Consider the following 27,558-nt stretch of genomic DNA (forward strand, 5'->3'; position numbering starts at 1 on the left):
AAGGCGAACGCCCCCCCCCCCCTGCTCCGCTCTTTCTTCCTTTTCGGCTCACGTGGGTCGGGAATCGGGATGGGAGGACGCACAAGTCTCGCGAGAGCAGCCCAAAGGCATAGGCACGCGCGCCCAGAGCGGCAGCGGAGGAGGCTTCCGGTCTCTCAAGCGCCGCAGCGCCACCTGGCGGCCCGGAGGGCACTTGTCTGCCTTCAAGTCGTTTCTGACTTATGGCTACCCCATCATCATCATCATCATCATCATCATCATCATCATTTAAATAAAGCATGGTAATAGTAGCAGTAGTATTATATAAATAAAGCATAATAATAATAATATTACTACTACGGTGCTACTACTGCTACTACTGTTCTTGTATCATCATCATCATCATCATCATCATCATCTCTTGTTTTGGAAGGGATTAATTTTGAATTTTATTTTATTTTGAATGTATTTTTACTCTTGGGCTTTATTTTTTTAAGGCTGCTCTATAGTTCTATATCTGATTATATGTATCGGCTGCTTTGATAGTATTGTACTTTACCGGCACAATTTGTTTATCATTATCATGTACAGTTTTATGTTTTATTATTCCTTAGATTGTACGCCTCTGGCAGGATTTAATGTTTTGGAGCATACAAATAAACAATAACAACACAACGACAATATGGCTGTGATTGTGGTTTGTCAATTATTATTACTATATTTTGTTATTGTTGTTGCTGCTGCTGCTGTTAACTGGGACTCAGAGCGCTTTACAGCGTTAAACACAGGACCATTAAAATTAAATGAAATGAATCTTAACTCAGATTCAAAACCATACAATTAAAAACATAGAAAAGTGTTACATCGAAACAGGATTAAGTTATTATGATATGAAGACAGATTGCATGCAAAATAAAATATAATTCAAAAGATAAATGTGTTTGAAATACTTCCAAGAGAATATGAAAAAGGTTTTCTTGGTTTCAAGGTTTCTTCAGATGGGGTTTGACATTTGCCATCCTCTGAGGCTGAGAGAGTGTGACTTGCCATAAAAACCAGTGGGTTTTATGGCCAAGCTGGGATTTGAACCCTGATCTCCAGAGTCAAGGCCCAGCACTCAACCCACTCCTTGCTGGCTGGGAAGAGGGAGAAAAATAAGGACCAAGGAGGAGGGCGACCAGATGTCCTCCTTTTCCAGGACATGACCTACCTTTCAAGTCTCTGTCCAGGTGGAATTTCAAAATGTTCTCCATTTTGAGCATGGCTAACAAGCGTGCATTTTTATTTATACAAGCGTTTTTAGCACCAATTTGCTCACGCCCTACGTTTTCCTTGAATGTCGTAGTCTAAAGTGCCTTGTCCTCCTTTGCGGTGAGGACATTTGGGCACCCTGCCATGGAGGACTTCCTGGAGAATTAATGCAATTTGACATTGCTTTAACTACCATGGCGCCATCCTATGGAATCCTGGGATCTGTAGTTTGTTGTGGCTGCAGGGATGGATATAATGCCGTTCCCTGCCATTCCCTTTACATCTAGTAGCTGGACTTGCACTGCAGAAATAATGCAGTTTGACATTGCTTTAACTGCTGTGGCTCAAGGCTATGGAATTCTGGGATTGGTAGGCTTGCGAGACATTTAGCCTTCTCTGCCAGAGCCCTGTTGGTTTGGTTACCACTCCACCAAATGCATCTTAGGAAGTAGATATAACTACAAAAGATCCTGCAGCTGACTTCTTTCTTTCAGTTAGTCTCAAAGGTGATGCAAGATCTCTCGACATACATACTGATTCTACAGACTAACATGGCAACTACAATGTACAAAGGCCTCTGTTGCTGTTTAAATGTTTAATATGCTGTTTAAATGATGCATGCGTCCTAAGAGTCTGAAAGCTGCGCCAAAGCCATGCTCCAGTCCTAAAAAAATAGTGGTTTTTTATTTGCTGTTTTCCCACTTTTGTGGACCCCTAACCCCAGCGAATGTGGAGGGCCCACTGTAACAGAATCTAGAAAGATCGGCATCAAAGAAGTGGGTCTATATCCATGAAAACCCATGCAAAAATAAAACCAGTTAGCCTTAAAGGTGCTCCCACGTTACTCTCTGTCTCTTTCCCTTCCTTCTTCCTTTTTGTGTTGCAAGAGACTAACAAGAACTAGTTCTTAGAAAACAACAGTTACTTCAGAGGAACAAACTGTTTTTGTGACGGTGATGTTACCGAGTTTGGTTTTATATAAATTTTGGGTGCCAAGCGACTAAAAATCATGAGCCCTGACTGACCCCATCGCAGCCGCCATTACCCTAAAAGTGAGCTGACCAGCTAAGTATTGCTGGACTTGGTCATAGAAAAAGGTAGATTTAAACTTTAAGAAACCAGTTCTGGGAGTTGCCCTACAAGTTTTCGCAGGCAGCCCAAAGAGTAGAGGACAAAGGAAGTAGCCTCTCTCTATGAGCAAGTGATTGAATTAACAACTCTGCCATCTTGATATTTGTCTTCCCCTGAAAGGTGTCAGACCTCTTCTTTGTGTACCCATTGTGTAAGTTTCAGCTTAGACAAAAGACACCCATCAAGACCTTTGTTTGCCAGGTAGCCATAGCCAGAGGATATGTTTCGCAGTATAAATAGGACCTAGATTTCTGCCCTCATTGGGCTTGTCGAGCTTTGAATTCCAAACCTCATACCCTGCTTGTAGAGCTCTCTTGCTCTGAGCTGGCGGTCTTTGAGCCTCGTGCTGCCGTCACTTGAGCTAAGCCAAAGCTCACTGTCTCTCTCAGGCCTCTAAGTTAACTTTGCCCACCGGAACTCAGCTCCTAGCCACTGCGGTCACCGCTTGCTCTCCCCGTTCCCCGCGGCTGTGTTCACCATCCACCATCCCTCACATCCATCGCTTTGGAGAAGACTCCTAAGGTAATTATTCCAATGGTGCCTCTATCCTTTCTCCTTTACTCCCAAACTCTCCACCTCCCTTGCTTTAGCATTGAATGTGTGTGTGCGTGTGTGATCTCCTTTGTTGTGTGGCTTTAATAAATGTTTATATTTTAATTGCAACTCATTGGCGTTGGAGTCTCTGTTTCTTGGGGTTGGACTAGATGACTTCTGGTATACACATAGGGACCCGATCTTTTGCGTGCATTGTTAGGACATGCCTCTCGTAAAATTCCCCTAATTCAGCTCTTCCTAACAGTGATGTTGAATGCTGTTATTGATTTAACGGTATAGCCTTTGACCGTTTCAGAAATCAAGAGATAAAATCAAAATCAGCCAAGCCACCCCCGAGACAGAACTCACTCAAGAGACAGCAGAAACAAATAACGATCAGCAAACGCCATCTTTTTGGGAGGGTTATTATTTTTTTTATTGAAAATTGACAACATTAGAAAGGTATCAAGCTCAACAGTGCTGGTTCTTCCATGTGGGTCATGTAAATAGATATTGAGTGCAGCTGTCAAATCACAATTCTTGTTTATAAAGAAACAAACCAAAACTGTTTTTTTAAAAGAAAAGAAAAGAAAAGAAAAGAGACAGGTGAATAACAATTTGGGAAATAGACCCCATGCAGTGACTGTTCCAAAAAGGTCCTGAAAGTGGTTGGAAAAATGCAGTTTAAAGGGCAGTTAACACGTGACTTGCATGGTAACATTAAAAAACAAGACGACCGAATACTGACAAGTTTCTCCACAAACTTGATATCCGTCACAGAAAATTCAGTTCGTCACCTGGAATGACTTTAGGGAGGGTTGAGCTTTTGGAATTAAACTCATTGCAGTAATAATACTTGACGGCAGCCGGTGACTCCATGCCAGTGGGGTGGCAAATCTATGCCAGGTTTTAGACCAAATGTAAAAGAAGCTATCCTAGGAGCTAAACACTATCTCTAAAACAGGTGCAGTCCCTTAGGCACCATACAGACAGGCCAAAATAAAGCTGCTTGGGGTCACTTTGGAGGCATGCTGTTTAAATGATGTATGCGTCCTAAGAGGCCGGAAGCCGCGCCAAATCCATGCTCCAGTTCTAAGGACTGGATTGTGGTTTTGGTGCGGCTTCCGGCCTCTTAGGACGCATGCATCATTTAAATAGCATGCCTCCAAAGTGACCCCAAGCAGCCTTATTTTGGCCTGTCTGTACAGACCTCTAGATATACCTTTTATGTTTGGGCTAAAAATGGGATTGGATTCACTACCTCACTGGCATGGAAGCTACCAGCCTCCACTGTTAACACTTAGTTTTTATACAGCTTTTGTCAGTGCCCAAACCACTTCATGTCATCATGGTGGTCCTTACAACGTCCCGTAAGGTAGGGCCAATGTGATCATTCCTATATTGTGAGAGGGCAGGCAACCAAAGCTGAGAGAATGGTAGACCTGAATGGCATGTGTCTGGTTCACATCTCCTTCTAAACCACTGTGATGCACCGGCCTGCAAAAATTAAGTGGATCATCTTCTTTTTTTAAAAGTTAAATTAGAAATATTACTCCATCAAGCTGATTACTTTCTACTGAGACAGCAGAGGGTTATCTATGACCCCAATGAAAAATATACTATCCCCCCCTTGCCCCTCCCTCACTGCCCTTTACTTCAGTGTTAAAATTAAATATTCTTCAGAGGTAGCAAAGTCGCTTGTTTCTCTGTTTGCTGTCCATTGCATAAAACATGTTTGTTGTTTTAATCCGCGCAAAACAAATCAGCACAACTGTTCCACAGATAAAAACACCCATCATATTTATATTGAGGCAAAATAGGAAACATTAAAAAAAACCACCTGTCTCAATGCCGTTTGTCCACATTATTGTATTTGTCCGCCACCTTTAGGTTCTTCTTCCAAGCTTTTAAACTGGTACTCAGACGTCCGCCTTTCAGATATTTTTCCCGTCTTGTTGCACAAACCACAAGACACCTCAGCTTGCTCTTTTTTATTTTTAAAGGAACAACAATACTCCATGCAAAGTCAGAAAAAAAAAATCAGGAAACCAAACCAAACCATGTCTTTCCAGGTTTCTTAAAACTTACTTATTCTTTCCCCCCTCCCTCTCCCGAACAGAGTGGGAACCCCTAAACGCTTCCTCAAGTGGAAATCTTCTCCCTCACATTGCAGCAGGTGGAGACAGATTAGAAAAAGCTAGAGAAAGAAAGAAAGAGGGAGAGAAAGAGAGAGGGAGGGAGGGAGAAAAAACACAGACTGTCAATTAGAAAGCAGGGCAAAGGGGTGCAACATTCATGGGGGGGGGGGAAGCAGACATCAAGCTCCCAGAATGCAACCTTGTCAAGAGAGAGGACAGGTGAGTCGATATGGGCTTATTTGTTCCCACATTAGGAAACAACTGGCCAGCTAGGCTCTCAAAATGCTATAGGACTACAGTTGCTAGCATCATCATCGTCATCCATCATCCCTGCCTACTGGCCATGCTGACCGGGGCTGATGGACATTGAAATCTGATAACATCTTGAGGGCAAGGGGTTCCCCACTCCTGCATAACATCCAAAATGGAGCAGCACTGATGCACTAGAGGAAATCAGACATGTTAAATATTTCAACACCATGCACACCATGGTACAATTAGACTGCAAAAACATATTGACAAAATATAGGCCTTTTTTCAGATTAGTGCAAATGCTCAGAATGTAGTAAGAAAAAAGCACAAGCATGGCTTTGCTGGATTGGTTGTCACCAGCATCTGGAATCTTAAAAGAGGTGTACTGCCCCTAAATTGGGAACGTCCACAATAGTTCTATAGAGGAACTATTGCTCTGGCTTGGATTGTTCCCTAAACTACTCACAGGATTGTTGTGAGGATGAAGTGTGGGTGGGTGGAAATGGGGAAATCATGATGTATACATTCTTTATTATTATTATTTTGGGGGGAGGGATACAAATGTTGTAAGAAAAATGGACACCATTTTTATTTCAATGTTGTTTGCAGGGGGAAGCTTCCAAATGATTTGTCAGGAGACAAGATCTCCTGTAAAAGTAGCTGGCTCTCCTTCCCCACCCCTGGAGATCCATTTGGACCAGTTGATACCGCTAAAAGGGACCCTTTTCAGTCTTTTGGCCAGCCAGATGAACCACCAATAAGAAGCATCACACCCCTATCTTTTTTAGGGGCATCTCTTTGAATTAAATCCTTCTTGTGTTGTGTTTAAATCTCATTAACCTTTTGGTGAACCTGGACTATCTTTTCAAGGGATTTTGCATCCATCCCTGGCTTCACCTAAAGAGCCTTATGCGGCTTCAGTGGCTTCAGTTCAAACAGGAACCCCAACAGGTGTTGTTATTTTAAATGGGTATATATCGTAAACATAGAGCATCCTTTGGAAATCCATGGAGAAATATGCTAGGGTTCTTATTATTCAAAATGGCTGGATTTTTAGGACTCCCACCACTTCAAAACCATAGAGTTTGCACATGAACAACACTCCTATTTCTAGGGCCCTGACTGCACTGGAGCTGGACAGCCCAAGATATCTTGCCTCCAAGACCTGCTCCAACCTTCCTCCATTGCAAAGCCCTCCATACTGAAGCTAGGTGGCTGATCACAAGCACATGCCACTGAGCCACCCAATGCATCCACCACCACTGTGGATTGCTTTGCGCTAAGGTCAGAACAAAGTGCCCAGCAATGGTCATGTGGTGGGGTGTTTTGTTTTGGCCTCAGAGCAAGTGACTGATGGCAACAGTGGACACGCTGAGCAGATCAATGGGACACATTTCAAACAACTGCCCAGCTTCAGAATGGAGGGCTCTGGAAGTTTCTGAAGAGGGTAAAACCTCTCTTCTGATGCTGAGCAGGCCAGAGGTTGTCTGATCTCCTCACACCAGAACTGGACATTGGACTATGCATCATCTGGTCTCCCTGACAAAAGAACAGGGAGAAGCCATAGTATTTGGGCAGTGCAGATAGGACCACAGAGTATTGAGGAACACAGTGTACTGAGTTGACCCAGAATGTGCAAAAGTTTCTGTATTTGTATTACAACTCCAAGAATGCACCCAGCAACAACGGCCAGGCTGACTGGGCTATTCTAGGGATTTTAAGTACAAAAACTAACATTTTCAAGCTCTTCACTAACCACGAGGTTCTACTACAAAGTTTCATCAAAGGGGTATGACTAGTATAATACCAAGGGGGAAAGTAGCATATAACTATTAGTCATTTCTGTATATTAAAATGGCACCCAGAATACAAGTAATATTTAGTTAACATATCTCTCAGTTCCAGATTTTAACCAAGGTACTGGTGTTGTCTTTTAAAACCAACCAACCAACCAACTCACCAGTTGGTCAACCAAAAAGAAAAGGGAACAAAGAACAGACATTTTATTCATTGGAGGCAGAAGCATTTTTTTAAATGGCCCAAATACAGTATTAAATTAGAGCAAGTGTAGTCAGCTTGGGGCCCTCCATAAGTTGTTGGACTACAACTCCCATTGTCCCTAGCCAGCATAGCCAAGGAAGCCATTGCCAAACAGAGCCAGTAACGCTGGATTAGTATAAGGCAGCATTTTAGATTCTGTGGGAGTTTAGTATACACTACACTGGAAAAGTCTACCCATTTGGAGCAGTATTCCTGTGCATCATTATAGTGCACCCTTTATTTATTTATTTAAAAATTACACTGCCCTTACATTAAAAAAAAAATTATACTGACCTTACATTAAAAAAGTACTTGCTAAATACACCATTAAGGTGACTTACAATAATAAAAAAGAACAAATACATAAATATTACAATATGTTAAACTGCCAATGTTGTTGTGTTCCTTCTCGTCATTTCCAGCTTGGGGCAAACCTAAGGTGAACCTATCATGAGGTTTTCTAAGGCTGAGAATGTGCGACTTGCCAAAGATCACCCAGTGGTTTTGATGGCTGAGCAGGGATTCAAACTTTAGTCTCCAGTGTTGTAATCCAACACTCAAACCACTACACCACATTGATTTCCAATAGTGTTTTTTTTTAAAAAAATAAAAACTTCCAAGAGTGATAAAAATAAAAATAAAGATTAAAAGTTCCAACATGCCTGGTCAAACAAAAAGCTCTTAACCTGGAACTGAAAAGATGTTACAAGTTCTGCATCAAGCGAACAACCCTGTGGAGTGCATTCCACATAAATGAGGGAGGTGGAAGATGAGGATAAATGCTACATGCAAAACAGTCCCTTTCACTTACTCTAATGGCGAGTTTGCCTCAGGGCAGGCCTTGGAAGATTATCTTATGCATTGGCCAGGTTCATGCGGACAAATGTATATATAAACTTTAGCATCGCTACGCAACAGAACCTCCCCTTAGCAGGCATGCACAAGTAAGTCACCCATTATTCTCTGCACCCTGCACAGAGTCCAAGCACACTGTCAGTAGCGGAAGCCATCTCTGCTCTCCAATGCTTGAAAAAGTTACATTTTGACTACGACTCTCAGGGAATGGTAATCCAAAAGGAACATTTCCAAACTCTCTTGTTCCCTGAGCTGAAACCAGCTTCGACCAGGCCAGTAGCAGGGTTTGCAGGCCAGCATCTGTTACTGACCTGTTTAACAAAGCTGTCTTAGGACAATGTCCTAAATATTCCATAATGTCAATACCACTGGTTTGTTTTTTTACATGATATACAAGCACACACACCACTATACAACCATTTGTTTAAAATCAGACACCAATTATGCAGAATATGAATTTAAATTATCGTTGGCAGAAGCATCATGAGAAGACCATGGCTGAACTGAAGGGTATTAAATAAGTGAAGGTCCAATTCCAGCCCAGTATACTCAAGTGAAATTACTCAGTACACAGCCATGGGTTACTGCAAAAGAAGGGCAAAAGAAAGAAAGAAAAACAGAAACAAAACAGAAACTAAGTGTTAACCAGAATTATTGTCTGAAAAAAGTTTATTTTTTTAAAAAAAAGGTTTTCCCATCAAAAATTTAGACTATACAACAAGGCAGCACAGAGGATATTCTTGTTAATACATTTAGGGGGAACCTTAGCTGATCAAAATTATTTCAGTGCAATAATTTCAGTTCTTAAAAAAGTATCTGTTATCCAAGTTCTAATATTCTGAAACTAAACGTACTTACAGTCGGCCCTTCTTATACATGGATTTTTTTAGACACAGATTCAAGCATCCACGGTTTGAAAATGTTAAAAAAAAAAGTATAAATTTTAAATATCAAACCTTGATTTTCCATTTTTTATAAGGGACACCATTTTGCTATGTCATTATATTTAATGGGACTTGAGCATCCACAGATTTTGTTATCCACGGGGGATCTTGGAACCAAACCCCAGCGTATAACAAGAGTCCACTGTATTTGTCTAGCAAGCCCAAGAAAGACAGTAGGGTCCAGAGCTTGGAAATACTCCCCTTTTGGACTACAACTTTCAGAATCCATGCTGGCTGGGAGATTCTGTAAGTTTTAGTTAAGAAAGGGAAATTTTCCCAAGATTTGGTCATATATATGAGTTTGGAGCAGACTAGTGATACACCAAAATGCTAAACAAGTTATCATGGCTTTAAGTGTTTGCTTCTGGAATCACCAACTTCTGCATCACCATGAGAGGTAGGTATTTTCTTTTCTAGAGAGTAGACGAGAGGACAGATGTGCACCTTGGTGCACAGGAACCTTAGCCTATTTCAAGTGTGGACCAGTGTCACCTGTTCAATCTGACACCACTAAGCACAACTGACTTCACATTTGTGGAGATCTGATAAAGATGGGCTGGGGGAGGAGAGCTTGGAAATGTTACTTTTTTGGACTATAACTTCTAGAATCATCCAGCCAGCATGGACAATGGCCATCCTAGCTGAGGAATTCTTGGAGTTGTAATCCAAAAAGACATGTCTCCAAACTCTGAATGCCTGTTACCAAATGCCTATCGTAACATAGATAAAGTGCATCTATACTACAAAGATTTATCCATTACCTCCAAGTAAACATCCATAGGATTGTACTTCAACTGATCTGCTTGAGAATACAGTACTGGAAAATGTAGTTTCACAAAGATGCAGAAAACTCTCAAGTATCCTCCCTGTTAGTCCATATGAGCCAACAATTTCCCAGTGCTGATAGGAGGGAGAAAATAATCCAGGTAACCACGGCCAGGATTATTTCCAAGCTGGTTTTATTTTGCTGTATATACAGGCTTTCTAATACTATCATTATTCCTACATTTTTTTATTTTATACTTCTATATAAAAAGTATTTAACAAATTGATATGGCTAGTAAAAAAATGTACAATTTTTTTATTAAAAACAGATATTTTAAAAATTCAGGTATGCCATATGTTTCTACCTTTGGGCAAGAAAATAAAGTTGGCTCTCTATTGATAGATTCTGCATCCATAGTTAAATCCACAGCTTGAAAATATTTTTCAGAAATTCCAAAAAGCAAACCTTGATTTTTGCTATTTTATATAAAGAACAACATTTTACTACAATATTGTATATAATGAGATTTGAACATCTAGAAATTTTGATATCCATGGGGATCCTGGAACCAAACTCCAGCAGATACCAATGGACAACTGTAAACACTACTTATCAAATAGGTAATACTTTATTTTAAAATCTAAACTTTAACATGAGAACATATTTGGAAAATACAGGTTATGTTTAAAAAATACTCCAAGGTGAAGAGTTTAATCAAATCAGAGGAGCTGAGCCTGAAGTACAGTTGGCCCACTGGATCTGTACGGTTTGGTTTCAGGACCCTCCATGGATGTAAAAAACTATGAATAATCATGCTCCAAATTAAATGGCAGTTATGTAAACATGCACATTTCAGCATGTTCACTTTCATGATGCTGCCATTTAATAATATGGGATGTGACAATCCACAAATGATGAAATTTGCAAATCAGAAATCTGCAAATCTGAAGGTACTAGTTTGGAAGCAAGCTCCACTAAACGGAAAGGGGCATAACTGCCATTATTCAGGTTTAAGAGCTATCCCCCTAACTGTGGGTCTTAAGTACACAGTGATTGAGAACATATTTTACAGACAAAATCAATCCTAAATCAATCAAACAAAAGAAGGTATCACTAATGTTCAAGTAAAGGAATGGTGTGATCTCATATGCTGAATGTAAAGTTAAATTCCACCGAACCCAGTCCGGTGTACTTGTTAGTAAATGTGTTTTACTACCCAAGGTGTTGAACCTCTTGGCACTATGAGTAACCCTTTCAAAGTATGGAGTGGATTCACCAGCCTCTACTGCATTAGGATTAAACTAGTTACTGGCCTAGTTCCCACTGAAGTAAACCTGTGGCTATACTACACTGTAACCACCATGTTGGCACTCAGATCACCAAATGGTTTTCTGCAGAAAAATCCCCATATGTGCTCCAACATGTACATGGAACTCCTGCACAAGATTCACCTTTCATGTGGAGTAAAAGAGCTCCACACAGACAGGTGCACATATGGAACTGACTGGGGAAGTTCTTGTTAGTTGAGGGACATGCATGTTGAGGTCAGATGTGTGCAAACAATCATTAAATCAGAGCAAGCATTTTATGGATATGGATGCACTACAATTTGTCCACTGTAGCAAAGGGAACCAAAAAGAGAGACAATGACCCAAAACATGCTGTAGAAATAACTCAGTTTGAGACCACTTTAACTGCCCTGGCTCAGTTCTAGGGAATCCTGGGAACTACAGTTTGTTTTGGTACCAGAGCTCTTGGACAGAGAAGGCTAAATGTCTCACAAAACTACAGTTCCCAGAATTCCCTAGAACTGAGTCAGGGCAGTTAAAGCAGTCTCAAACTGGATTGTTTCTGCAGTGTGTTTTGGACCAATAATTCAAAAAGTCATGAGTTGAAAGGCTCTTCTGAAGAGACCATAGCTCAGTGATAGAGCACACATTTTGCATGCAAAGGGACTTAGGTTCCATCCTTCATGTAATTCCTATTTTTCAAAGAGAAGCTAATGGAAAAATAATCTTACTGAGACCTGCAGAATGGCTCCTGATCATATAAAACAAGATGAACAATTCATCTGAAATATATCCCGGATTATAAATACAACTGTTTTGGAGTATAGCTCTCAGAAGCCCACCACCCATCATAGTCATTGGCCATGCTGGCTGGGACGTTCTGAGAGCTACAGTCCCCACAAAATAATTTTTCCCAAGCTCTGGGACTACTATTCCACCAACTGATCCTTTTCTAGTAAAACACCCTGTTTTTGCAATAGGTATTTATAGTGAGTTTCTTTTACCACTAATTGTCAAAATGCAGTGAGAAAACTGAGGCTGCATTTCCACTGCAGAAATAATCCAGTCTGACACTGCAGTGGCTCAGTAGTATGGAATTCTGGATACTGTAGTTTTGGGAGACATTTAGCCTTCTTAAAGAGCTCTGATGCCACAACAAACTACAATTTGCAGAATTCTTGTTAAAGTAAAGTCAAACGGGATTATTTCTGCAGTGTGAATGCACCCTTAATTGGGGAAATGACTTGCAGGGGAGAATCTTATAAACCTTGCTATGAAGGAAATTTTAAGAAACCTCTTCTACACAATGTTTTTGCCTTCGCTAGAGAATGCAACAGGCTCAGGTGCTGTGGTGCAGCCTGAAAGCAAACATGCTAATTTTTATGCATACCCCCCCAACACATTAATGAGATGCAAACCAAAAATATATTGGGGACATTAGTCCTGCAAGCTTGGGTTAAGGCAAAGAAGTACTCAGAGCTTCTCCCATCAGCTCCATAGAAATGTCTACTGAGTTCTCCAAAAGAATAATGAAGTGAGTACACCTTCCTTTTACATTAGGACTTAAACAAACAAAAAAGAGCAAGAAAGTACAATGGGGGGTGAGTTGGACAAACAGATATTGGAGTGGAGTACATATTAACTCAAAAGGTGGGATGGTCGTTTCTGGAGCAAAAAGATAAGATCTACAGGAAACCTGAACTGAAAATGGAAAAAAAAAAGAATTAATGTTTCTCTGGATTAATAGTAAGTTAATAAGAATAAACAATGTGTTTCTGACAGGGGTGGGCAACATGTTCTTAATCAAAGGCTAATGTGGCAGCATATCATGAGGTACAAAGTAATTTGTTGGGATGTTACATACAATTAAAATATATGATTCCCATAAACAGGAAGCCACTGGTATCATTGCATCAACAGTGACAGTCCTTTTGAAAATGTACGGGAATAATTTAAAACCAGATTCTTTACATGTCCACTAATGCCCTTCAGGAGGAAAATAAACCAATTATTTATCTGCCTTCTGGGCTGCTGGGGCATTAAATTCACAAATATTAACACCATGTTGTTAAAGGGACTAGAAACTTCAGGAAACATTTACACTGCAATTTATGAGCAGCACCAAAAAATTCTAGCATGCCCATGTAAGATGGGGACTATCTGTTGCCCACCCCTGGGTCGAATTTGGAGAAGGGAGGAAACAAACTGGCTTTTAATTTTACTCAAACATGCTTGAACATGGTATGAATGCAGCCTTTCAATTTTCAGCAGATTGCAGTAGGTTTGTATACATGGTTCATATTGTTAGTGCCCTGGCATAAATAGGCAAGCCACACATGGCTTTTCAGACCAAATCAATACTGGGACTGTTTGTGAATTGTTAAACAAGACATTTGGTTACCATGTTTGGCAAGGACAGGGACAGAAGGCCCATTCAGAAAGGCCATGTTTGCAAATTGTCTTAGGAACAACAACAACAAAATGAAAGCCTGTTTGAGCCACAGACCAGCATGCCACTGTGTAGCACAAGGCGGCCTGCCAAGAGTAGTCCAAAGCTCATAAGCAAGCACAATGTTTATTCCAGCTGCACTCCAGCCCCTGGATATATTCTCAGGCCCAATATAAACACTACCTTTGTTTCAGCCTATGTTTTCCCCACATTTTTAGCCTTTTGAAGAGCAAACTGTTGGCTTTTCTCCTCCTCCCTCTTTTGCTCAACCTAGTTCTTGTCCAGCAAGGATGCATTTAATGCAAAAGAATTCCCATTTAGGTTAAAGACTAGCTCTGAAAAGGGGAAAACCCAAAGGGAAAAGGGAAAGGCGGGTTGGCTATATTGGCTGGAAAAATCTGAGAGCAGTAGTCTAAAAAAGAAACATTTCCAAGCACTGGGGAAACCATAAGTGCCAGTGCAGCTTTCAAACAGAATGGCATCCTGAACACCACTGGAATGCACTTTCTTGGGCAGGGAAGGGCTGTGGCCTGGCAGGTGGAAGGTTATGTTATTGTGGGAAACTAGTTCTGTAGACTTTTTCCCCAAGAGGATTTAAAATAGCTTGAGGTTGAGCTAAGGTGAAGGGTCATCCAAAGTGCTCTGCCTGATGGCATGGGGGAAGAGCCATTGCCTGGAGTTAAAGCACATACTTTACATTCAGAGGGTGCTCAGTTTAATTCTGACACATCCATGTGAGGACAGGAAAGAATTCTATTTGAATCTTAGGAGAGTTACTCCCAGTCAATACAGGGAGTCACTAGAAGAGAGACTCCTGTATTCTTCTCTTCTCTTTTAACCTTCCTCCTCCTGATTGTGAAAAGAGGGCTTATCAAAATGCTGCTTCCCCTCTCGCACAACACTGATTTTGAGGTGAGCAAGTCCCCAAAAGAGGAATGAGCATCTGAGGTACAGATTAGAGTAATGGCGGGAAACCTCTATCACCCGCACAAATTCACATCTATTCAGCCTCCCTCTGCAGCCATCCTAATCCATGCCAAGCAGATGGGCAGCCACAAGTGCGATAATGCACATTTTTGTGCATTTCCACAGATACTCTCGTAAAAAAACTGTGAAGCCTTTTTTCCACTGAGTTTAAGGAGTTTGTCAGAGGGTACACAAAAAGCCCAAACTCCTGCAAATCATATGTAACTGGATCACATTCTATTTTACTGGAATGAGGAATACTTTAATCATGTAGACTAGCCCAGAAAAATTCCCAGAGGTTACATTCCAGTGGTGCGGAAGGCCAGAGGTAAAGAGGCTGGACCAAAAGACCAGCTTATTTCAGTTTAAAGCTCTTGGTTTCTCTAACAGTTAAAGGGTGAAAGTACCATATGTGAGAGAAAGCTGTAGAGGTGCATAACTGGGGGATGTGTGAGAATATGTATATGTGTACACAGATGGATAGCCTACAGGCCAAACTGCAGATTCAGAGTGGCTATGGTCATGACACTGCAAACTTTTGGATCCCACTGCAATGGCTATTTCATTTAGTCAAAGCTTACCAGCACATTGTGCCTCATGCACCATGCAGCAAACAGCAGGGTTAACTGTAAAAACAGCATACAAATGACAACTAAGGAAGATGAAGACAATTTATTGTATCAAAAGGTAAAACAAAAAGGGAAAAGAAAGGGGGGGAAAGCCAAATCCTGGACTTTGGGTTGAATCCCCCCCATTGAACTAAAAATAGGAAACCACTTCACAACTGAAGAGGATATTAATAGTCAATTAATACTTGGTTAATTTTTGTGAGGGTTGCTTTAATTATATATTTCCAACACTACAGAGGATGACTGCAATAAAACTGGAGGGAGAGGGAAGAAATGGCTGGTGAATTTCAACCTTGGTTCCCATAATTCAGACCCTCGACTAGAGCTGAAATATTAATCCTAAAGTTCCAGTTGTGAGTTAAAGTCACAACTCTTTAGAAAGTTAGTTGGAGTATTTTCTATCTGTGCATTTCTATGGGTGGCTCTGTAGTGAATTGCTGAAGGTTTGGCCAATTGAAAGAAACCAATTTAAAGCACCCTGTTCACAAGAGCTATCATGTACAGACCAACTTTTTCTCAGGAGACTTCCACACAGCAGGTTGTAACACAGAACTAAGCTCTATGTCAGTGAGAGCCTTCTGGACAAGGACCTCCTAAGATAAGGATTTGGTGAGGACAGTTCCCATTTTGTCCAGCTTCCACCAGCATATGATCTTTCTGGTGAGGCCAGACAGTGCTGACATGGAGAAATGGTGAGAGGAATCAGGGGATTTCTGGCAAACATGCAACAATCTTATGAGGTAGAACACAGCAACCTCTTGCTCAGCTGTTCCAAGCAACTGCCTGTACCAAAACCACAGCAGAGAACTACAAAGGGCAAGGCAGGCTCTGTTTTAGCATCTAGAGGGTAATAAAGGTAACAGAGGGATGTGTGTGTGTGGATCAGGATGTAAAATGCCACCCAGAGAAGCCAACTTACTTTTTTCTCTCCTTCTCCCTTTTCAGTGTTTGCGAACCGCCTGCCTGTTGAGCCTGAGACTGGAGCAATTCAGCTGCTGTCTTCCTCTGCTTAAATGCGTTGACTTCATCATCCAGGGATTTCTTCTTGTCCTCCAGCTTCTTCTTTTCATCCTGATGCAGCTTCTTCAGCCTATCAAATTTCTCGTGTAACTGGAACAGGAATGCAGAATAAAAGGTATGCACACGTAGTATGAAATGCTGGGAACTTATGCTTCACATAAGGGAGGTTCTTTCAAGCTGGTATTTTAGGGAAGGATGGGGCTCTTCAAAAAACTATCATGAGTGCCTTAAACTGTATGGACAACTGTAAGGAACATTGCAGTTGTATCCTGCACTGCCCAACAAACTGCTGACTACATCAGAAGTGAGAAACAAGCCATCAAGATGTTCTTGACTGCTACTCCTATCAGCTCCAAACAGCAATCCCAGTTGTGAAGGATTATGGGAGCTGCAATCCAGCTATATTTGGAAGGTCACACCTGCCTGCCCTGGGGCTAGATGCTCTCCAAGATCTCTTCCAACTCTAATGAAGTGACAATGGATAAATCTCCCAAGAAAACATTTTACAGACCACTTCCAGCCTTCTTGTGGAATGTACATCCTCTGGGGAGTGTTGCAAGTGTTCTAGTGTGTATGATTATGTTTGCAAACAGTGTGTCCCAATGATCTGGTATCCAGCTTTCTTTGTAAGGGACTGCACACCAAAAAATGTGCCCTGAAACCCTTTGCAATATGTGCAAGCATTCTGAGAAGCAAGATTGTGAAAAGGGTTTCCTTTAAGTTTGAAAACCACTAGCATAAGGTTAAGAGAAAAAATATAATCCTGCCTATGATTCTGAAAATGAAAGGACAATTATCCCATTTCTAAATCTGGGTAACATTCTGTATATGGGAGACTGAGTTCCCACAAATTCTTTTATTTCCTCTAATGCTTATATTTCCGAGTTCTGCTACCAATATAATGTCTATACTCTTCTTTTGCTTAGTTTTTTGATGTGTGAAGCACATCAGACATAAGTAAAACACTATATAAAATGAGGGCAAGTCTTCTAAGGCAATGGTTCTTAATTTCTGGCCTTCCAAGAGCCTTCAGACTTCAACATGAAAACAAACAAACAAGCTTCATTTATATACCGCTTCATACCGCCTACACAGTGTCTGAGCAGTTTACAACTGTAAGCTAATTTGCCTCCAACAGTCTGGGTACTCATTTTAGCAACCTCCTCAGAAGCATGCAAGCCTGAGTCGAGCTTGAGCCCTTTTGCTGGTCTTGAACTCACAACCTTATGGTTTTGAGTGAGTGGCTGCAGTACAGGCATTTAACCACTGCACCACCAGGGCTCCTCGATATAAAGATAGAAAGGCATCCTGTAACACCTTTGAGACTGAGGAAAACTTTCCAGCATAACCTTTTGCAGACCCAAGTTTACTTCATTAGATCCAGAAATTCACCTGGTGAAGTGGACTGGAATCCACAAAATGTTTTGCAAGAAACATCTTTTTCTCAGTCTCAAAGGTGCTATAAGATTCCTTTATATCATTTTATACAAACTAGCACAGCTACATCTTTAAATAGTTAACATATGAGCAAAAATCTGAAAACACAAATGGTCATCATGTTTCACCTCTTTTTCAGCTTCTTTTAGCTCTGCTTCTTTTTCCTTGACTCTCTGAACAAACATTTGCCGCATCTCCTCTTCCTTTTTCTGTAGTTCTCCCAGGAATTCATTCCTTTTGGCTTCGTAGGTTTCTTGTAAACTAAGGAGACAAGGGGTGGTGTGGGGAGAAAGGCAACAAAGCAACATTTCAAACTGGACATGGCTCAAATTTGGCTCACAGGTCAGTTCAGGTAATTAAAAGCCAACTGGTTTAAGAGTAGAGAAAATTGCCTTGTCACAGTTATGCTGATTTGTGTAAAACAAGACCTCTAAAGTCTAGCTGCTATGGAACTTGAGGCTTTATTTTAAAAACAGCTATACATTTCTAGACCTCAAGGTTCAAGAAATCAAGCTAAAGCTTGAGTAAACTGAGGGAATGCTATTTATATATAATAGAGTTAGGGTTCTTTATTTGCATAAGCTTTATGCCTTTGTAAATAGTATAGAATGCTAAATTATAAATCATAATTGTAAGTTATGAATTATAAAAAAACTATCAGTACAAATCAGGAAAGAAAATACAAATTCTGCATAATATCAGATAAAACACATCCTGATTTTGCCACAGACACAAATACAGAAACATAGAGAAATATATCTATATAAAATATAGATACAGAAAAGCTCTATTGAGTTTCCTTCATTATATGTTTGCTTACACTTCAATGAAGCCAAGGAATTACAAGCTGAGATACCAGAAGAAAATACATGTAATGAGACAGAGTATGGCAGTTTTCTCTGGAAGTCCAATTCTGCATAGGACATCTATCCAGACACACCATTTGTGCAAGCTCAAAATTCAGTGAATTGCACTGAACACATTTCATGGCCATTTAACTAAGTGTTGATGGTCCTTTATTATTTTCTAAAGTAGATAAACATTCCTTTACAACACCTTTCTGATCTATACTTGTAGTGCTCTGCTGAATGATACCTGAATGGCTTGCTGTCTGGGTCAGTGTCCTTAAATCCCATTTCCTCCAGTTTACATCGCCGGTATAATTCATAATGACGTGTGTGTGTCTGTTCACGAAGATCCTCCATATTGACACGGATCAACATTTCTCTAAGCTTCACAAAGTCACAGTGTGCTTCATTTTCCACTGCAAGGTGTCATGGCAAAAAGGGGGGGAAACCAAGGGTTCAGTTGAATGCAGGTTGCTCTAAACACTGTAATATGTAGTTCCCCTCAATACAGGGCTGTGTATCCATTTGTTAATTTGAAAAACACAGATAAGGAAAAGTCTACATATTGTTAAAAAGCAAATGACCAACAAGAACACAAAGGAAGCTGACACCACTAGAAATATAAGGGGAATGAGGTGGAAATAGTATATAATGACCATAACATTCCAGGATAATGGTGGCCATTTCCATGATTGCTCTTGAAAAGGTTACTCATTTCCCAAGAGTCCCAGAAAAAGACTTTCATGGTTCATCTCCAGCATTTATTTTCAGCAGTATTTGTTAATGTGTTTCTCACTGTTATTTTCTTTAAAGACTTGTGCATTATAACAGTTATCTTATGAATTCCTACATAAACTTGACCCGAGGACAATATAATTTAAATTCTAGCAGTGGCTCCCAAATATTTTGTATCCTATCACCATCAACTTCTTATTTTATTTTATTGTATGGTAACGATTATTGAACTCAGGCTACAATTAGGCAGGATGGTTTTAACCTGAACCAGGTCTGAAGCAGATGCCCTTTGGGGCTACAGATTACTGTAGCAATCACCTAAGATGAAAGAGGCAGCTTGATTCAAGACTGAGCCTTCAGCTAAGCGCATATCATAGTCTGATGTTTTATCAGAAAAGAAAGGTGGTACTTAGTATTTATAGGTGCTTGGTCAATCACAAGGCCTCATATTGCTGATGAATCAAAAGATATTGACTGCTAGATAATCAAGGTGATTAAGGTTGGATACTCTGCTTCCTTTTGTGTCAGAAGATGGCTCTGGGTCTTAAGCATGAATATTGGGGTTTTCGTCATCCTCTGGCCTGGACTTGTTTTTTCACCAGCATGATATGTGGGGCCTGGATGTACTTAAGAAAAGGCATAATCTTGAACCTTGATAATGACCACTATTTCTAGGGTTAGACTAAACTGACACACCACAGAAATCCTAATGACACCCAGTAACTTCCAATGCAAATGAGGACAAGCAATGCTATCCCATGCACAGAGATTCATGGCCAATTGTAGATTTTAATTTTTCTAGGATATTCTGGCTGTGAGTTAGTCGATCCATTTTCTATGTCTGTGCGGAGAAGTCTAGCTATTATAGTAGGGAGCAAAAACTTCCATATTGTCACTCTGCTCTCAGCAGGAGTTCGGTTAACCTCTGGGCAAAAACACTCACTCCATCAATGCCATCACTTACCCTGCACTGTCCCCCAGGGATACTGGCGTGCCTTCATCATTTTATTTCCTATCTTGATTTCTTCTGTGCTCCCAATCACAGCAAAAGGTAAATGGGCCTAGAACAAAGCAAGAGAAAGGGATCCATTTAAATAATAATCAAAAGTAGCATTTGTATAGCAAGTTCCTTAATGGCCAAAGCATTTTGCAATAAGCTATAAGACCTCAATTACAGGCACTCCCTCTCTGATGATCTTTCCCAGCACCTACCACTAGCTTTCCTCCCATGAGAGTCTGTGGAGGTAGATAATAAAGTAAATTGTAAATACACATCCAAAAAATGTTTTACAAACTATGTATACAGTGCCATCTACAAGCATACAGTTACAAGGGAGAAAATAACATATTGCTGTTCTTATTGGGGTATTCTGGAGTAAAATATGGCACAGAGAAAGTGGAGGAAAGGGAAATAAAAGCAAATGGGAGACGAATTTGTAATGTTTCTGTTATGCATGCTTCAGTTTAGTCACAGCAGTATTTCACATGCAATAGGTTGTTCTATCAAAGGCTTTTTAAAATAAAAGATGGAATTATCCTATTTTGCTCCAAGTATAAAATGAGTAGCCACTGTGGCATAGTAGTTTGAGTGTTAGGAGTTTATCACACTGAGATTTATGCAGCTTAGATCCAGGGTAACTCCTGGTTCAACAATGCAAATTCATGTCGTAACATGAATGTTTTATCATAACTGATCGCCCTTCCATGGGCCTTCCGAATCAAGGGGGAATCGAATCCAAGGCAAGTCACGTGATGCAGATTCAAGCAAAGTGGAGTGAGTGCACATTGTATTACCACACCAGTGCATACCATACGGATTCAACTTGATTCGAATTGGGACCCTTGCGCATGCTCAGTGGGGCTCTGAAGGCATCCTGAACCTTTGCACTTCCGGGGTGAAGAAGGGAGCCTGGTTCTACTTTCACATGAATGACAGCCTCACGCGAATAACTGCTTCACGTTTCTTCCTCCCTTCTATTTTCCCATCCCTGGCGGCCAAATTCAAACAGGGTCCTCCGTGTCAGAGCCCCCATCTATTTCATCTATATCTACATCTATCCTCCTGTCATTCTCCTCATCTATTTCAGCAACATCTATATCTGTCCTCCGTGTCAGAGCCCCCATCCATTTATTATTATTATTATTATTATTATTATTATTATTATTATTGAATTATTATTATTATTGAATTATTATTATTATTATTCACTACAAAATAATCAGTGTAGAAGCTGCAGGTTTACTTGGAAGTAAATCCTTTGGATCTGAAGGAGACTCATTTTGGAGGATTGCAGAAATGATCCAGTTTCCCTTATTCTCCATGCTCCCTAAAGTACCACCTCCCTAAATCCAATCCACTCTCCTTCCTTTTGTAACAGTTGCCTACTCTTAGGTTGCATCCGCACTGGGGGGATAATTCAGTTTAACTCCACTTTAACTGTGCTGGCTCAGTGCTATGGAATTCTGGGAACTGTAGTGTCCTGAGACATTGAGCCTTTTCTGCCAGAGAGCTCTGGTGCCTCAGCAAACTAATAATTTATTATTAATATTATTATTATTATAGAAATAAATTATTATTAATAATAATATTTTTAAAACAACGTTTTGTTTCTTTTAATTATAATTATTATAATTATTCTCCATGCTCCCTAAAATACCACCTCCTTGAATCCAATCCACTCCCCTTTGTAACAGTTGCCTCCGGTTTAACTCCACTTTCACTGTCCTGGCTCGAGGCTATAGAATTCTGGGAGCTGGAGTTTGTTGCTCCCCCCAGCCTCCGATGGCCCCCTCCACTGCTCCCATCTGTCCCCCCAGCCTCCTGTTTCATTCCCTCCATCCCTCTTCCGAGCAACAGAAGCAATTGGGGCAAAATTGCAGCGCAGCCTTATGGGAAATTTGCCTCTTTGGAGGTTTGGGGGGGTGTACCGGGAGGGAAGCAAAGTTTCATTCCACACCAGACCAATTTGGAGTGAAATCGAAGTGAGCTTGAATGCAAATTCTGTGAATTCACTTTTGTACCAAATTCACCAAAATGAGGGGTCACTTTGGAATCACTGCAGAAGCACTACGGAAGGAGCTCCCATAGAAATGAATCTCGTCTGATAACACATTCATGTTATGACATGAATCCGCATCATTGGATCCTCACTCATGTCGGATCTGAGCTGAAAAATCTCCAAAAAGCTCTGTGTGATATACTCCTTAGACTACAGCTCTGGAGACCAGGGTTCAATTCTCAGCTCAGCCATGAATCCCGCTGGCTGACATGCTCTCAGCCTCGGGGGAAGACAAAGGCAATCCTCCTCTGAACAAGCCTTGCCTAGAAAACCCCATGATAGATTCGCCTTAGGGTTGCCATAAGCCAGAAACAACTTGAAGGCACACAACAACAAAAAGTGGCAGGAGTTACAAAATGTCACTGTGGGGGCTGGTTACAGGCCATGTGCCAGTTGGTAATTTACAATGTTGGCAATTGGCAATTTTAAGAGTACTTCACATATGTCATTGTGTTTCAATTCTCACATGAACTCTGCAAGGAAGGGTTAATATACTGAATATTATTACTATATATGAATAATATTACTATTGTTAATATACTGAAGATGGTGTGGGAGGGATTATGGCAGAGGCAAGATCTGAATTGGCACCTTCCAATTTATAACACACTTCCTTAGCTATTAGGTCATACTGTTTCTTTATAAAGAGGCACAGTGTTGCTTCCTAGGTTGCATCTGCACTGCAGAAATAATGCAGTTTGACACTGCTTGAACTGCCATGGTTTAGTGCTATGGAATTACAAGATTCCTAGCTTTGTGAGATATTTAGCCTTCTCTGCCAAAGGGCTCTGGTGCCACAACAAACTACAAATTCCAGGATCCCTTAACATTGAAGCCATGACAGTTAAACTGGTGTTTAACTGCTTTATTTCTGCAGTGCAGATGCAGCCTTAGTTGTCCAGGTGCTTTTGTGCCCACAACTTTTGCATTTATGTCCCTAAATAGTACATACAAGAAATCTTTTGATGTCTTCTGGCTGGCTGAAGGTTTTGACCTAACATTGCTAGGGACAATGTCAGCCCAGCCAATTGCAAAGGAATAATGAGTCTTTCCCAATTATGGCAGAAATGTGCGTATTTGTGTTAAATAAACAACTGCGCTGAAAATTTATATGTTAACTTTTGTTCTTTCACTTTAAAATGCATGTTTAAAAATGCTAAAAAATAATAATTGAACACAAAAAACGAAACCCAAAGCAACCAAGAGAACTCATTGCTAGGTTTGGGAAAACAAAAGCACCAGGCACAGAAATAGCATGCATCCCCAGCCATGAGAAATGGCACATGAACACAAGCCTCCACCCAACAGGAAATGAATGGGAAATTTATTTCTTACAGCCCTCTACAGCAAGAGCCAAAGATGGCTGCCAGAAAACAACTCATTTTTAAAAACAGTGTGGAGAAAAGGGTAGATGTAAAAGAGTAACCTTCGAGGGACGGGGAAATCTACAAGGCTGATATTTGTGTTTGGCTACACAATTGCCTCAGAAAGCCTTATAACAATAATATTACCGCTATATACCATTGCTGTAATTAAATCATTTCTATGCCATTGCAGTGCGACACAATGTGTGGGCAAGGCGGTACAGCACTTTACCATTCTTTTTTTGTTCTCTGTCTCAGCCTCCCTTTTGAATTTCAATTTTATAAAGTAAAGTAGGAGGTCTGTATACAGACAGGAGGGTGGCAAATTTAGAGGGGAGGATAAAGGCAGGGGTAAGAAGGGAAGGAAACTCCCCTTATAATTAGAGAAAAATAGCAAGAGGCGAGAACGAATCCTCCTACTTCCTCTCCACAAATCTCTGTGGGTGAGGGTTGTGTTCCCAATCCATAGTAGCCCACAGTGGCATGTGGTTCTTGCCCACAGGGAATCAAACTGGAAAAAGGAGAGGGAGGCCAATGCCACCTGAGCCGTATAATTACTCCAGCAACCTAGCAGAGCTGCCACTCTGCCAGCTGAAAGGAGACGCAATTGGGCTAATCGCAAGAGCAAAAGGAGGGAAGAAAGGTTTCCGCGATTAACTGGCATGCTAATCTCAACCCCCACAGGTCCCTTATTATTTTTTCTTCTTCTATTTATTGGGGAAAACCCCTGCTTCTTGTTTATACATCCTAAGAATGAGTTGTGAAATGTGAATTCAGGTCTCAAGCCACATACTGTTCACTAGATTGTGCCAATGAAGGCACTCTATAGTATTCTACATAATCTCTACAGATGGGTTGTAGAGACCTTGTGGGGTTTTCTCTTAAGGCAAGCTTCTGATTCTCACGGCTGAAAGTTGCTGCAATGGTTTTCAATAGGGGCAATGGACAAAGGCAGGTCATGCAATGGAAAAGGGGCAGTCCACAGGCAGTAATTTTCAGGTATAACTATAGGGTCAGGTTTAAGTTTTCTGAAAAATATATAAATTGCTAAACAACGTGAGACCTAGCTATGTGAAATGCTTCTCCTTTGAATGTGTATGTGTTGCATGCCTTCAAGTAGTTTCTGACTTATCATGACCCTTTTCTTGGCAGGTTTTTTCAGAGAGGGGTTGCCAGTGCTATTCTTTGAGGCTAAGAGAGTGAGACTTGCCCAAAGTCAGCCAGTGGGTTTTCATAGCTTAATGGGGATTCAAATCCAGGTCTCCAGAGTCACAGTCCAATGCTCAAACCACTAAACAATGCTGGTTCACTTCTCTCTGCAGAGCAGGCAATCAGAGCAGTGACACCCACTATGCAGGATACTCTTCCTTCTAACATTTTATATGCTCCAACCATTTTTATTTTTAGAGCTTTATCAAATGCTTACCTGTTTGTGAAAGCCTTCTAGGTCTAGAATATTTTACTACTTATTTTATGGACAACGTAAATGTTGTATTTTAACAATGTGTAAGATAATAGTGCATGTTTTATCATTGCACATATTTAAGTAGTTTAGAAATATTTGTACATAAATAAGGAAATAAATAATGAACTATCATGAGTCTCAACTTTGATTTTTCCTTAGGAATAGATAGTTAAGCTGTTTCAGAAAATGCCTGTGAAAGTAAAGCCAACTGCTGGATCAAGAATAATATCATACCAACCAGGTTAGATTATCTAGTGAAAGGTTTTTAGTTCACTATGGAGAATCCATTTTTGCTGAACCAATCTGAATGGACTTTTAATAAAAGATACCTCTCATTCTATACTTTAAAATAGCAACAATAGCATTTATATCTTGCTTTAACATCCAAAGTGCTTCACCTGTAATATTATCAAGATAATTCCTATAACAAAGGTAAGCTAATGTAATTATTCTCATTTTGCAAATAAAAGACATTGAAAACCACTGATTTGGAAAAACCATAGCAGCTTTTCATTTTTAGCTTACATTCATAGTTCCATTTATTTCTGCTACGGACTCATCATCTGTAGGAAACTGGTAGATTTGAACCCCGTTGCTGACAAGTTCACTTGTGATCTTTATTTTGAATTTCGTCAGTTCACTCTTGGAAATGGCATCTGATTTGGCAATAATAGGGATGATATTTACCTGTAGGAAAACCAAGGAAGAAGAAACAGAGGAGGGGCAGGATGTACAAAGTTGAACTGATTTTTCCACAGCACATGAAACGACCTTATACTGAGTAACAACGGCCCGGAACAGACAGGCCTTTGAGGCGCCCTAGTCATGTGTGAGGGCTGCCTGGTGGGTGGAGCACCCACACGCCCGGCAGCCCTCGCACGTGACGAGGGTGCTGCAGCTGCAGTGCACCCACCAGACGCGGTGCGTACTGGTGACATCGCAGCTGCACCGACTCCAAATGGGGTGGCGCAGTTGCGATGTCACCGTGGCATCGCTGGCGCTTTAGGGCACGGAAGTGCACCGCAAAAAAGGAGCTGCTTCCCGGTGTTCCTTTTTTGCTCCGCAGGAACGCCGTTCAATTTGGTTGCTGCGGCGCTCCTGCAGAGCAAAGAGAGGCACCAGGGACACACCTCTTTCTGGCGGTTTGTGCCCCGCCAACAATGCTCTGTTTAGTCCAATGTTGACTACTTTGACTGGAAGTTACTCTCCAAGGGATAAATAAAAATCTCTATAGGCACCACATGCTGTCTGATCTTGGAAGAGAAGCAGAGTCATCTCTAGTTAGAACTTGGATGGGAGGCTGCCAATGAATACCAGATGCTGTAGGCTATATTTCAGAGCAAGGAACTGGCCAAATCACCTCTGAGTATTCCTTGCCTAAGAAAACTGTATGAAATTCAGGGAGGCGGCCTAAGTCAATAGATGACTTGAAGGCATGCACATATACACACATGTGTGTGCACATGTGCGCACCCACACACATCCCTCTTCAAGGTTTCTAGCACAAAAAGGATTTTGTAGACCCGCTACTCCTGGATTCTTTTCTTTTAAACTGGAGATACCATTTATACTGTACTGACCTTATACTTTATGCTAACAGTGGGCCTGTACAGACAGGCCAAAATAAAGCTGCTTCGAGTCACTTTGGAAGTATGCTGTTTAAATGACACACGCATCTTAAGAGGCCAGAAGTTGCGCCAAAGTTGCACTCCAGTGCTTAAGGACTGTAGCATAGTTTTGGCGCAGCTTCTGGACTCTTAGGATGCATGCATTGCTAAAACAGCATACCTCCAAAGTGACCCGAAGCAGCTTTATTTTGGCCTGTATGTATGGGCTCAATGTTGCTCTGTTTAGTCCAGTGTTGACTACTCTGACTGGAAGTAGCCCTCCAAGGTCTTTGGTAGAGAAAGGAGTTTCTAGGCATAGTATTCTTTCATCCTTTTAAAACTAGAGATGCTAGAGACTGAATCCAGAACCTTCTGCTTTTACAGCATGTTTTCTGTCACAAAGCTTTGACCCATCTCCAAGGTAAAGGAGACATCACGGTTGAAGAGAGGGGGTGGGGAACATGCCGTCACTTACATTTTCACACATGAAATGGCAAAACCCAAGAATAGTAACCAAGCAACACTGGATGATAACACAACTCCTACCTTACTGTCAAGTTTCTTCATTGTTACCAAATCCAGGGATTTCAAAGAGTGGCCCGTGGGGGCGATGAAATACACGCAGGCATGGATCCGGGAATCATGGTAGTTATGCAACACCCGCTTGATTTTCAGTTCCTCTTGCAGATAAGCTTCAAACTGGGTATCAATGAACTCCACAATGGGTTTATAGCTTTATAGGAAGTAATGGGGTGGGATAGGGGACACCAAAGAACATGAAACACGTTACAAAACATGGG

At 40.9% G+C, this 27,558-nt stretch overlaps 1 protein-coding gene across 8 annotated transcripts in view; it reads right to left on the reverse strand.

Moving 5' to 3' along the window:
• Positions 1-4,049: 4,049 nt before the first annotated feature.
• SEPTIN6 (septin 6) overlaps positions 4,050-27,558 on the reverse strand; it is a 56,256-nt gene continuing 32,747 nt past the window's right edge. For 5 of the 8 annotated variants that reach the window (XM_042478548.1, XM_042478541.1, XM_042478540.1 and 2 more), the window contains 7 exons: positions 27,305-27,491; positions 25,677-25,838; positions 20,228-20,324; positions 18,776-18,944; positions 17,809-17,941; positions 16,143-16,333; positions 7,930-8,764 (listed from right to left, as the gene is read on the reverse strand). In XM_042478548.1, the coding sequence (XP_042334482.1) occupies positions 8,740-8,764; positions 16,143-16,333; positions 17,809-17,941; positions 18,776-18,944; positions 20,228-20,324; positions 25,677-25,838; positions 27,305-27,491 (964 nt within the window). In that variant the 3' untranslated portion in view covers positions 7,930-8,739. Of the gene's footprint in view, positions 5,093-7,929; positions 8,765-11,688; positions 12,881-15,175; positions 15,221-16,142; positions 16,334-17,808; positions 17,942-18,775; positions 18,945-20,227; positions 20,325-25,676; positions 25,839-27,304; positions 27,492-27,558 lie in introns of those variants that run through there. The other 3 variants (XM_042478544.1, XM_042478543.1, XM_042478542.1) reach the window with 3 other exon arrangements.

The sequence above is a fragment of the Sceloporus undulatus genome, chromosome 7 (genome assembly GCF_019175285.1).
Source record: "Sceloporus undulatus isolate JIND9_A2432 ecotype Alabama chromosome 7, SceUnd_v1.1, whole genome shotgun sequence".
NCBI classification, from domain to species: Eukaryota; Metazoa; Chordata; class Lepidosauria; order Squamata; family Phrynosomatidae; genus Sceloporus; species Sceloporus undulatus.